This window comes from Anopheles coustani, chromosome 2 (genome assembly GCF_943734705.1).
Source record: "Anopheles coustani chromosome 2, idAnoCousDA_361_x.2, whole genome shotgun sequence".
Classification (NCBI taxonomy): domain Eukaryota; kingdom Metazoa; phylum Arthropoda; class Insecta; order Diptera; family Culicidae; genus Anopheles; species Anopheles coustani.
The window spans coordinates 20,522,675-20,535,120 of NC_071289.1; the positions used below are offsets into that span (position 1 = coordinate 20,522,675).

The 12,446-nt window shown below is 45.0% G+C and overlaps 1 protein-coding gene across 1 annotated transcript in view; it reads right to left on the reverse strand.

Annotated features, from left to right (window-relative positions):
- Positions 1 to 8,686: 8,686 nt before the first annotated feature.
- Positions 8,687 to 12,446, reverse strand: part of LOC131267052 (homeobox protein invected) — a 63,494-nt gene continuing 59,734 nt past the window's right edge. The window contains exons 4-5 of the mRNA XM_058269804.1: positions 9,515 to 9,645; positions 8,687 to 9,079 (exon numbers count right to left, since the gene is read on the reverse strand). Coding sequence (XP_058125787.1) covers positions 8,768 to 9,079; positions 9,515 to 9,645 — 443 coding nt within the window. The 3' untranslated portion in view covers positions 8,687 to 8,767. The remainder of the gene's footprint in view (positions 9,080 to 9,514; positions 9,646 to 12,446) is intronic.

Genomic DNA, 12,446 nt, shown 5'->3' on the forward strand with positions numbered 1-12,446 from the left:
AACCCTGGGCTGGGAAAACGTTGTACCGATGGAGTTTAATAAGAGGATCCGGATCAAAGAGCCGGAAATGGGGAAATATTTGTGCGCGCGATTTTGTTAGTGCCGATGGAAAAATGCATTCCTTATGTTGTTTTGTGGGGAGAAAGAGAACGGGAGTTAGTAGAACACACATTTATCATATTCCTCACATTCCGGAGTTAATTAGCCACCACATACTGTCATACTGTATACTTGTATGTTGATTTGGAGATTGTTTAGCGTTGATGATTTATGAGCAAAGACAGCTTTAGGACTCTTTAAATATTTAAATAGAAATTGGACTCAAACGGCCATTTATGAATAATTTTACCTGTGATATTTGTATATCTTTCGATGAAGTTTTTTTCTTCTTGCTATCCAAATTTTTTTTAAATAATTTGAGAACCAGTTTTTACATTAATCTTCATCAAACAGTAAGTTGTTCTTGCCCCACATTTTCTTCCAACACGCCAATCATTGACATTCCTGGTTGATGTGATCAATGCAAAAAAATTCCTCCCGGTTCCGCAACCAACCGAATGCATTTCCATCACGAGATGAACCATTTTCCGCTCCCATTCCGTTGAAAGATTTTCCCGCACGACAAATGCTCCGACCTGAAAAGCCCTCTCGGTTCTTAAGACGAGTCCCGCGAAGCCGTACGGCGCTACGGCTCGCGATCCGATCTTCGCTGCTCCAAGCGCTGACGAAGTAACTCTGACTCAACTTCAACTCCGAACTCCACTCCCATCCTTCGCACCCCCCACTCTCCCCCACGCCACGGTTCTTGACTTCTTGCCTTCCTGCTACGGCTCGCTTTCTGCAATCTTTGCCGATGCCAGTTGCTGCGCTAATGCTTGCCGCCTTCCGCCGCCGTCCCCCCTCCTCTCCACCCGTTGCGATGCTGTGCGCTTCGTGTAATAAAAGAGTGATGCCCGTGGACCACCCAAGACGCTGGCCCGAGACTCAAGGAGTTTCGCCCCTCGGACTCTCGTACATGGTCGATCTGGATGAGGAAAGGGCATGACAAGCGGGTGAGCGAAGGGGCAAGCAAACGAGAGAACAGTTGGCGCATGACGCAGATCTTGAGGCGAGCAGCACACTCTTGCCGCGCGAGTGAAGGAGCAGCCGGGAGATAAACGGAACAGAATCAACCCATGTCACTTCTTGCGTTCGGTTCTTGCGGTGTGTGGAGCCGCGGTCGTGCTCGGCCTCCATCGCCCCCTTCTCCCCCACCCGCAGGTCGAGCAAATGCAACGCCAGTCGCGCACACACCGTTAAAGGATTAGCGTCGATTTTAAGCCGTTTTATGAATGTATTTATTTTATCTTTCGTATGCTGCCGTCGGCCCCGGTCCCAGGTCGGGTTCGAACCCGATCGAACCACGGGATGGATTGGGATGGATTCGGCGAGTTCATCAGATGGATGGATGGACGTTTGGCGAACCCCATCGGATTCCGCTGGCCGAGTTTCTATCGGGAAGGGAAGCATGTGCGGAGGATTGCGACAACTTGGGGTTGTTTTATTCCTTCTATTCAATGTGAGCTGCATCAGCATGCCGGCTTAGCCATTCTGTTGCCACCGATCTTACAGTCACGTACAGAACGGGTGCGCTACTAGTTTATTTAGACAAATTTTATACAATTTGGTAGGAATTTTAATTTTTCCAAAAACTGTATGTTATTGAGAAATGTAGTAGGAGGAGTAAAAATAGAAGGAGATGAGAGCCGACTTTTCCTTATCCCTTTAAAGTATTCTTCGTTTGTTATTGTCTTAAACATATTTCCCTTTTATTTTGCCAAAAAGAAAAATTTCTGTGATAAATTAAAAATGTCCAAATTAAATCAAATTCATGTTAGTTTACGAGTCCTACACTTTTCCTGCGCTTCACCGTACATTCCTAATTAAACGAAGAATTGTTTGCTTCGGCCGTAGTTCATTTCAACATATTTAGATGTTTATATTATGTTTATTTTGATTCCACCCGCTTTTCCACCGCCCTGCCAACCATCTCTCCTTCATTCCCGCTCCTCTCGAACCGACGCGGAAAGGCCAAATTATTCAAACAAATCCTCCAACGTCGGCTTACGCCGAGGTATCCCATCTGTTCGGGGCGTTCGCGCAACTTTAGCAATGCAAATTTCTGCATTCCGGTGCACATTTTTTTCCCCCAACCTCGAGATTTTGTTTTTGTTTTCGTTGATGCAGGGCATCACAATCACAAGCTATCCCAGGATGACCGACCGGGGGTTTGCGGCATCGGTTTCCCAGCCGTTTCCTTCCATTTACGAGCGGATCGTTATTCATTACCGATCGGTTTAATGATGGATATATTTTTCGATTTTTTGTTTATTTCGTTGTGTGGGAGTGGGAGAAGGGTAGGGGGGGATTATTAATAATATGCATTTTGCTTCGTTTAACAGGTTTTGTTTGTTTTACGGCTCGCTCGGATGTCGAGTGGGAGCGACGTAAGTGTTCATTGAGAATGATCGATCGAAGATCGTGTGAATAATTCAGCTTAGCTTGTGGTTTTTACTTTTTGATGGTTTTTGTGGTTTGTGAAAGATTTGTGGCTTTTAAAAATAGTTTAGTTATTTTATAATTTAAATAAAATGTTTACGAAGTAGTAAATACGTTTCTCACTTCATCAACGATTATACTTACATGCAACGAATAATTCTTATAACAAACAATAGCTTGAGAGTGATTTTATGAGTCATCCCTTCTCTCTTCCCTCCCCCTTCCCTCTGTAAGACGCACATCCGGCGTCCTTTCTCCTCCCCAGGGCAACAGGCCACTCATTAGTTGCCTTTTTCGTGAAGTGTGAAGTGAAGAGCAAACGTTGGCCACTCGTCGACGCCCGGTCGGAGTGGGTTTGGGCGTCGTCTCGAATGTTTGATCGAGCCTGAAGCAAGTCGACCATCCTTTCTTTCGTCCGTTCGCTCGTTTGGTGCCACCTTGAAATATTTATCCGCAAACAGCGCCAGCCGCGGGACCCTTCGCGACCCTCTTCTGGCCCGATAGTCCATAGGCCACACCGGTAGCCTGGCGAGGCCCAGACTAATTGGGGAAGCCAGTGCACGCAAACACGGCGACACAACACCCAATGCCGATCGTGTCCCCCGGGCGCTTCGCCTGGTGGTGTTAAACCGGCGGTAATCGTGCGTGGAAAATTGTCTAAACAACGAGCATCGCTCCGTCGCCCGAAATGATCACTAATTAACATGTAAATGATGGCCGCGTCCGCCAGGGGTGGTCCTCCGATCGTGGTGGCATTCTCGACCCCCATACCAGTGTGTGTGCGCGTGTGTGTGTGTGTCTGGGGTTTATCAAACAGGGCTGGTCGCTTGTCGCTGTTGCTGCTGTTGCTGCAGTTACGCACCATAATCGGTAGCCAGGTGACACCTAAAAGCTTTTAGGCAAATGAACACACGGCCGCACGAGGCGCAGGCGCTGAGGATTCCTTGTTCGGACTTTGAACAGATTATTTGAGATTTGAGCCCGCAGCGCACCTTGGCGACGTTTATGTGCGCTGAGGTGTTTGAAATATGTATTTGACCACCAAACAAACGCGTCTCGGTGCTACTCGGGGAGGCATAACGGTGGAAACCAATTAGGACGAAGAGCAGAAAAAACAATAAAAGAATGTTGAAGAAACAGGAAGAGAAAAGTAATGTTTGAGGTGTAGAGTCTCACGAGTATTCACAAACACCAACTCATGTTCCTTATTAGAGGCATGATAGCTAAAGATTGTATAAAGGTTTAACTTATTCTTTATGAAAAGTCATGCTAGGGTCGTTTAAATTTAGATTTTCGAAGCAACACATTTGTAAACAAAGTTTATTTGCTACGTGATCGTGACCAATTTGTTGACAATCGTGACAGGTGACAATTGGTGAATAACTTATCATTTCAGAGGTAGAGTACAAGAAGCACTAATGATAAGTCCAACATAAGGTGAGGCCAAAGGCTATCAGAAAAGTAATTAATTTTGGAATTCCAATCTGCATGGTTTCACTTAAATGTAATAAAGTTGCTATGAATTGTATTTACTCAAACATTTTTTACCGCTTTTATTCCCAACATCTTGTAAGCAAAAATAATTTAAAAATTAGCTTAGTGCACGATGTTGTTCAAAACACATAATTTATTACTGTTTTCGAAGAAAAGTGTTGGCAATAACATTTCCAACGATGCATGTTTTGCCGCCAATAGGATTAGCGAAACATTCCCTCAACGTGATAAAACTATTAATCGTGCATACATCAACCTCCAATCGGTATTAACCGTAATTTATCATGACACGATTGAAACGGAAAAGAGTTCCACTTAATCTTCGGGTCTTACGTAAACCAAAGCAATACGCCACTCCCCGGGCCGGACATTGTTAGCTTAGGACTTCCAAACGAGTCTCAAACATTGTGCATCGAACAAATCCCATAAAGTATTTTTCTTTTCAATTAGAGCACGAATCGTGAGCAGTGCTTGTGAAGGGAGTAAAGTAAAGTCAGAAAGGGTGCCCTTTTTTCGTCTAAAAGGTAAATATTACCCGCTCGGCAAAGGTGCTGGAGCCGCTGAAATACGACACCTTCGTCCGAAAGCGCACCAATTTTAACCAATTAAATGCTCGCAAAGCCTGTCGCGAGGATTAACTGTCCATCGAGTGCATAAACATGCGTTCGAGTGAGTGTCCAAAGGGATAAGGGCCAAGGGACGGCTTTGGGGTTGTAACGAACCGCCCAACAATTACCCAACACTCGATCGCGGGCACAATACTGTATTGTGGTTGGCCTCGCGATCGTACAATAGTCGGGCGGGTTTCGACTTTCGGAAAAGTTCAGTTGGAAAGAAAGAAATTTATATCTTTCATTTACCCACCCACCGACCGGGGTCGTTTTCCACTCCCACCTACACACCCCCATTGTGTAATGATATATAACTATATCACGCACAACATAATCACATTAATATTCACCTTAACAACACCCGGCACCCGAGGTGATCTTTTCTAGCCGTTCCGAGCGATCTTTCAGCCGGGAAATGGACGGTACGAGGCCGCGCGAAAAACCCGCTCCCACGTGAGAGCGCGGCCTCTCCGTGGTCGTGTAATAAACTACGTGTAAATGGAACTGTGGGCACGAGATGCATGTGGTGCAGTTGGAAAAACGTTCATGGTGAACGTTCCTCGGTATGTATCTACAGTGCCATACAATGTCCAGTGCAGATGGAGAACCGTGCGGCGGGTTTTCCTTTTACCTCTTTACTCCGGAGAAGGCTTAGAAAGAAAACGAACCGAAACCAAGCTAAAGCAGTATTTGAGGGTGAACTCCCAGCCTCCTTCGGTTCCATAAATAATTCGTTATTAAATTAACGCCTCGAAGCGTTGTGATTTAAACAATTGAAACATACATTTGTTAAATGATTACATGATTCGTATGTGCACGTTTCTGCCCGCTTGTTTGCTTGCAGTTTTTTCACACACTGAAAGTGCTGCAAAAGGCACCTTGAAACCAACCCATTTTGTCCAAACGTTTCGCATAAACATATATTTATTTATACACACACAAATAAGCACTGTGGACCGGATTGTTTGTGCCTTTCATCTTATGCTTGTTCTCTTGCAGCATGCCACGATCGCCATGTATTACAATGTTCGAATCATGTGATTCTGTAATACATCGATTAAAACAGACCGACGTTAGCAGCTCGTACATGTTTGAGAAAAACGTTTTCTCTTCCAAAGTCGCTCAAAATACTTTCGCTATCGTTTGGAAGCGATGATAATCAAAGGAATTTTATTTACAAACATCAACACAATGGCTTTGTGACTTTCATAAATCGTTGCCATTTGAATTTCTGAGCATCGAAATTATAATAAAGTAATAATATGGAATAAATATTGATCGTATCGCCACTTGATTGCCTTCCGATAGGAGACAAGGCTTTTCGGTGGGCTTTCACTCGTAACGTAACGGAAAAAATGGCTGCTACGACTGAAACTTGTCCCAAAGCGGAAGCTCAACGCCATCTGCGATAAATATGGCTCTATTAGAGGCCCTAATGAAATCGTTAACCGCTAAACGCTGGCAATAAATCGACTCGGGACGCTCGCAACTAAAGCCACATGGCATCCGACCAGAAATGCTCGCACCGACCACTCCGCCGGCGGAAAAGTTTCACCTACGCACCCAAGCCAGCCCGAAAGCGGGCAACCACCAGTGTCGAAATAAAACGAAACACGGAAGCAGAGAGTTTAATAAAATGTAATCTCATACTTTCCCGGGCACCGCGAATTCCAAAACGCCACGCAACGACATCAAATTCCTCCCGTAAAAACCGCTCCAACGACGAAAACCGCGGAATAATTAGCGCTCACCCTCCAGAGGCGCGGAGAAATGGCTAGAAGAACCTAGCCAATCCCAAAACTCCGAAGGAGGTAAATTTATGCATCACCATTTACCCACTCGCGAGGCTGGAAGGCGTGCTTTGATTGCTATCGAAACATGAATACTCACAAGTTTTGTGCCTGTTTCGTAATAATTTGCCTTTTCATTTGCATGCCAACTCCGGTGGGGCCGGGGGCGGGCGTGGGCGCAAGAAGGTGGCCGCACGATGGATCCAAAATGGAGGCGCTCGTCAACCTTGCCTTTTCCTCGCCGATTGTGTGTGTGTGTCCGCCTTCGATTCCATAAATTCATAACTTAATTTCGGGTCTGAGTCGCTATCGGCTGAAGCAGTCTCAAACCGAAAAATGTCGTTTCACCCACGCGGTCGATTCTAATGTGACCCGAGCACGACATTTGAGGTTAATCCATCTTTTAAGTTGTGTGCAATTTCCCCCAAAAGCATCGATGTTTGCTATGATTACCAATGGTTGTGGTTGTGTCACATAATTTTCTGTTTTCTACATTTCAAATAAAAAAGTTGTAGTATTTACAAACATTTGAAATATATCTACCGTACTTCCTAAAGGCACTCAAGACAAACAATCGTCCGCTTACAGTAAATTCCATCATACACTTAGGCAGGTAATTACTAGACCATTTTGAAAGCGAGCAATAGTCAAACCAACTCCCTCCCCCCCGGAAAACCCACACCCAAACAGCCAACCCTAAAGCCAATCCGAGGGCGCGAACGAGTCTGTTGCGTGCCCGAAGGTGCTTAAGGTGCAATGAGGTCGTGGATAAGCGATAGTTTGTGAGTGATTTTCATTTGTTTTTGTAGCTCTCGCAAGCGTCGTTTTCTGACATTTCTTAACTTCGGGTTCCGCCATAATGAAGCAATTGCTTCCGGTAATCGATCCGCTTCGTTGGAGTGCTGCTGATAATGGAAATGAGGTGTTGCATTTTTCTTTTTTTTTAAGAAAAGAAGCATAATTCTTAACGCAAATGTAGAGCTCATTTAAAGTTGAATGTTCAGCACACACTGAATTTTTATAATAAAACAATCTAAAATATCAAAGTTCAGGTGTATGCTTATCTTTAAAATATTTATACAAACCAACAAAGTACCAACAAAGCCACTGTTACATCAACCTTTGCAAGAGATCAACCACCTTCGGCATTCACTTACCTGAAACTTCCTTCGTCGTTAAGAAAGAGACCCCCATGGGGAGTTTATTTTCATGCGGTTCAGTTTTTCTTTTCTTTCCACCACCTTCATCAAGAAACGCCCAACACGCAAGCCACATTTGAACAATTTTAATTGAACTATGAATATTTTATTTTTCCAAGTAAATTTTCCTCCAGCTGCCACTGCATTACGTGTTTTGGTTTACTTTTTTTCTCGATTAGTAGCTACTTGCAAACGGTGTGTGTGTTGTGTGTTTTGTTTTTCCGTCCGATTCGTGTCGTCCACCGCGAATGGTACGAACTTTGGACGGGTGGTTGGAAAAACAAACGTCGTTAGTTTTTCATTTCGATCGCAACAGAAGAAAAGAAACGAGCAGTTAGAACAACTGTAACTGAAATAACTTCGGGTAAATAATTGAACGATCAAACAAACTTGTTCCTCGGCGCTGCTTTGGGGCTGCTAAATTGTCCATGAAATAGTAGGCAATTATAACGTGAGATATTTTTACAAGTTACGTCAGATATGGCTTAATTTTGTTCCTGCTGCTCTTCGCTCGGTTTGGGGAAAACTTTTTCCGCTTTGATTGCAAACTGGACGCATTCTTTTGATAAGTTCATTTACAACGCTTTACAACTGGGATTGCGATAGATACGATGAGAGGAAAAGAGAAGGGTGGAGCAGATTACTGAATAATAAATTAAAACTGCTGCTTTTCCTTCCACAAACTGTACACGCTAATGTAGGTATTTTATATGTAAATGGTTTACCAACGATCCGTTTTCAGCCACGGATCGCAAAGGGATAGTACAATACTTGCTACAGTAGTCAATTATTTAGATATCACAGATATTTCACTTCTTTACAACTCCTTCCCTTTCGTATTGCCATGGTTTGATTTTTCCTCGAAGGATGTTCGAACAAAAATTTAAATAACGCAAAATGAATAGTTTGTTTCAGTAAACAAGTTGAGATTTGTCTTCCGCCCGGAAGGGACGGTCAGCTTCTTGGTGTGAATCAGAAATTCAACAAAATAAAAATCGATCACAAAGCAGAAACATCTGATGAAGAAACTCAACAAAACCATTTGTCCTAACAATCATCTGCTCGAAACCATCACCTCAAAAGTCTCTTAAAAAGTGGCAAAACATTCGCCACCGCTTCCACCCCGGCTCCACTTTCACGCGTTAGCTACGGCGGCCGAAACTGCTGCCGGTCCTGCCGATCCGGTCCGGGATTCGGCTGCGGCCGCCGCTGCCGCCTGCATCTCCTGCAGTTCCTCTTCCTCGCGGGTCAACGGGACCGTCGAGTGATTGTATAGACCCTGGGCCATCAGCTGCAGGGCGAGCGGGTTCTTCTGGCCGGACGACTTCTTGATCTTGGCCCGCTTGTTCTGGAACCAGATTTTGATCTGCGCCTCGTTCAGGCCCAGCTCGGCGCTAAGCTGCTGCCGGCGACGCTCGGTTAGGTAACGATTTTCCGCAAACTCGTGCTGCGAAGGAATGTAAAACATAGAAAGAGAGGTTTTAAATTATGAAAATAATAATATCTAAAGACACGTAAATGGTTTCATTTGAGAAAGAAAACAAACTGAGAAGAACGTGGAAGACGAACGGAAAATAGTAAAAAATAGTAAACACTAAAACTTCACGTTTAGCTCCATCAAACTAGAAAAATCAACGATCGAATGCTAAGCTTAAGTCAATATACATATTTTCACCGTTAAACAAACAAACTTGCACTTGTGCGTTAAACGTCTCAAATGCGACAATAAAATTAGGCTACTTAGAACCAATTTAAATCAGAACTCGACAACCACCGAACAAACCGTGCTCCGTATTTTTCACCTCCATGTTAAATTTCACAGTGCCGTGAGCTCCAATTCCGAATAGAACAGAAGGGGTAGTAGAACTAGAACCGGACCTACCTTCAACCGTGCCAGCTGGGGTCCACTGAACGCCGTCCGGGGTCGTTTGTCGTCCGCGAGCGCGGCGGCCGCCTGCTGAGCCGCGGCCGTCTTTTCCGCGGGGGTTTTCTTTGGTTTTCGTGTCCGTGGACCTGCGAAGGGAAACGAGGCGATTTAGGCGCGAGTGTTGAATGTGTAGTAAGCACAGCATTTAAGAAAAGCCCCAGAAAAGCCGTGGCTCAAGCGACCAACAATCGAACGGTAGCGATGCGTGGTAATTGATGTACAAATAGTTGCACTGCGCAACCTTTTTCCTTTTTTTTTTGTTTGAAAGACGCCCTAAAAGACCCCCTAAGGTCCCACCGTCCACAGATACCACACTTTCCGGCAGCGCCGGAAGTTGGCCCCAAAAAATCGTCATCTGGAGACCACCGAGGTGGCTGAGAAGATTTCCTCTCGTATTTGTTTTGAGCTCTTCTCGAGTGTTCGTCCGCGCGATGGGTGCGCTATGGCGCCTCAAGGTAGTTCAAACCCTCCCGACCCCTCCTTCACCGATTCCCCTGCCAAACGCCCCTGTTTTTTTCATATCTCCAAGCGCCAGCTGGGAATCTTTTCTCCATCAGGCAGAACTCTTCAGCGCGCGTTAGCCGGGAAATTCCTCGAGGGCTCGAGTGGCGGGGCAAACGCGGAAAGTGAACATTACCCGGTAAAACTCGTTAAACTAACAATCGTTAAAAAGAAATGTAAGAACACAAACAGCACACACACACAGACACACACGCCTCAATGCCACAAGAACCATTTCACTGCACCGGGCATTGTGAGCCCATCTTGTTATGGATCGTTTGTTGTTTGCTTTTCCGAAAGATGTAAAACGAAAAGTTCCTGCTCCTTCTCTTCGAGGACCGCTCCCTTCCCCCCTTGGTCCAGCGTCACGTACACAGATTGTCTAGGCAGGAATAATAACTGGCCCAACTCGGTGGGATTTGTGTTTGTTTATCATATACTTGAACCGCTCAACTCCCCTTCAACCCCGTGGCATCATGCGATCGAAAACGGATTGGTCTCTTTGGTTTTTTTCTTTACCTCGATCGGATCGGATGTGAACCACGAGCGATGCATTAATTTATGCGCGCGACGATGACGTTACAGGGCATCATAAACGCCAACGATGAAATCCTTTTTTCCCATTGGGACAAGAGGTTACGTGTGCCATCGATTGAGCTCTCGTGCATTTTCCCAGAACACTTCCCGCGAAGGAAAGCAAAAAAGTGATGTTCCCAAGGACCTTCCAGGCCAGTAACACTACATGCCCATGAACTGTGCCATACTGTTTGTGGAACCGATCAGTTGAGAAAACATTGGATCGTATTAGAAACCCGAAATCAGAGAGAAAAACGACTTCGAAAAGCATCATCCCGCAACGACATCGGTCATTGAAACACATGGAACAAGGAGAAAAAAGGTGTGAATGGATTGGGAGATCGTTTGTGTTGTTTTACGTGTCCGTTTCTTTGTTTTTCCCTCGCTTCCTCCCACCACTGACATTGTTGTCCCTCCGTCGCCCCCGGAATGATGGTGATGGAAGATAGAAAGAAATGTTGTCGAATGTTACACGACGGCTTGTTGGAGCGTATGCCGTGTTTCACGACTGTTTGATGGAAACTCTCGTCCATGTTGTACGCGGAAACGATCGCCAAAGGTGGTGATGATGTATGACCGGGCATATTTAATCGATCTCATTACACCGCCCGGTCGTGTTCGGTCGTGGGTGAAAATTGTGTTGCCAAGTTGGTGGGAAAAGGTTACAACCGAGATAACGATCTATCTAAAAATATCGAGGACGTGTGTTAGGTTCGAGGAAAATTAGACCATCTTGATACTATCACAAGCGACGAACAAAAGTGACTATGACAAAAGTGGAAAACATTTCCGGAATCATTTTAACATTTGCTTTATTCCTTCCAGTATATAAAAAATGGATTTAAACAAAAAGTATGGTCAATTGTGACAAACAGCTTTGACTTATTCTACCAACGGGAAAAAACAGGTCTGCAAATGTTAAGTCCTCAGCTGCAAAACAGCATTTCTCAAACACCACCTCGATCGCTCCGAAACGTCCATAAATCAAACATTCAATATATGAACCAATTTGTCGTGCCATAAACTTCTCCCGGCGGCGATTTTTCCGCGTGTAAAAATGACCAACGTTCGTCTAACCGGAGGGAGACGCCTGACCGCACAAGATAAATTCCCGGCATGTTGGTACCGAAGCCAGGGAGGAGCGTAAGCACGCGGACAAAGATCGCATGTTTGCTGGCCTTCGCTCCTCCGTCACTCGCTTCCGGGCCAGGTCCGTGGAGGCCGCCGAGTTGCCACCAGTCGTCGTGGGTGGTCGCGATCGAGTGGAAAACTCCGAGGAAATTCACAACGACTCCCTCGGGAGCAGCTGGGAGGGCTTCTGAGCTGCCCGGTCTTAGGCGGATCGTAAGTTTGTCCAATTAGCATTCCAAACTACCGATCGGTAACGTTCCCCGGTTCGGTCCGGTCCTCCTCTGGGTTGGGTTTCGCTTTACAGGCGGCAATTAATTGTTTTTGATTTCATAAACGATGTTTTATTACTTCATTCGGTTAGGATCGCCTTGCAACTATTTCATATAGCTACAAACGTCTATCCTTCTCCAGTTTTATGATCCCTCTTATTCCAGAAAGAGAGTCTAGGAAACAACGATTTATATCTCATAGGTGTGGTAATTAGTCAATTCTCTTGATCCACTCTTATGCGGTTTTATTTGCTAGGAATGAATGCTCTAGTATGAACCTGCTTTCAGTTTTAAGTGAATGCTGTTTGACCGATTCCCTTCCTCTCACATCGTATGTTTCTGTTCGTGCTTGGAGTTGTCTAATCCTTCTTTCGATAATCATGTTCCTTGTTCTATATCATGTCCACAAA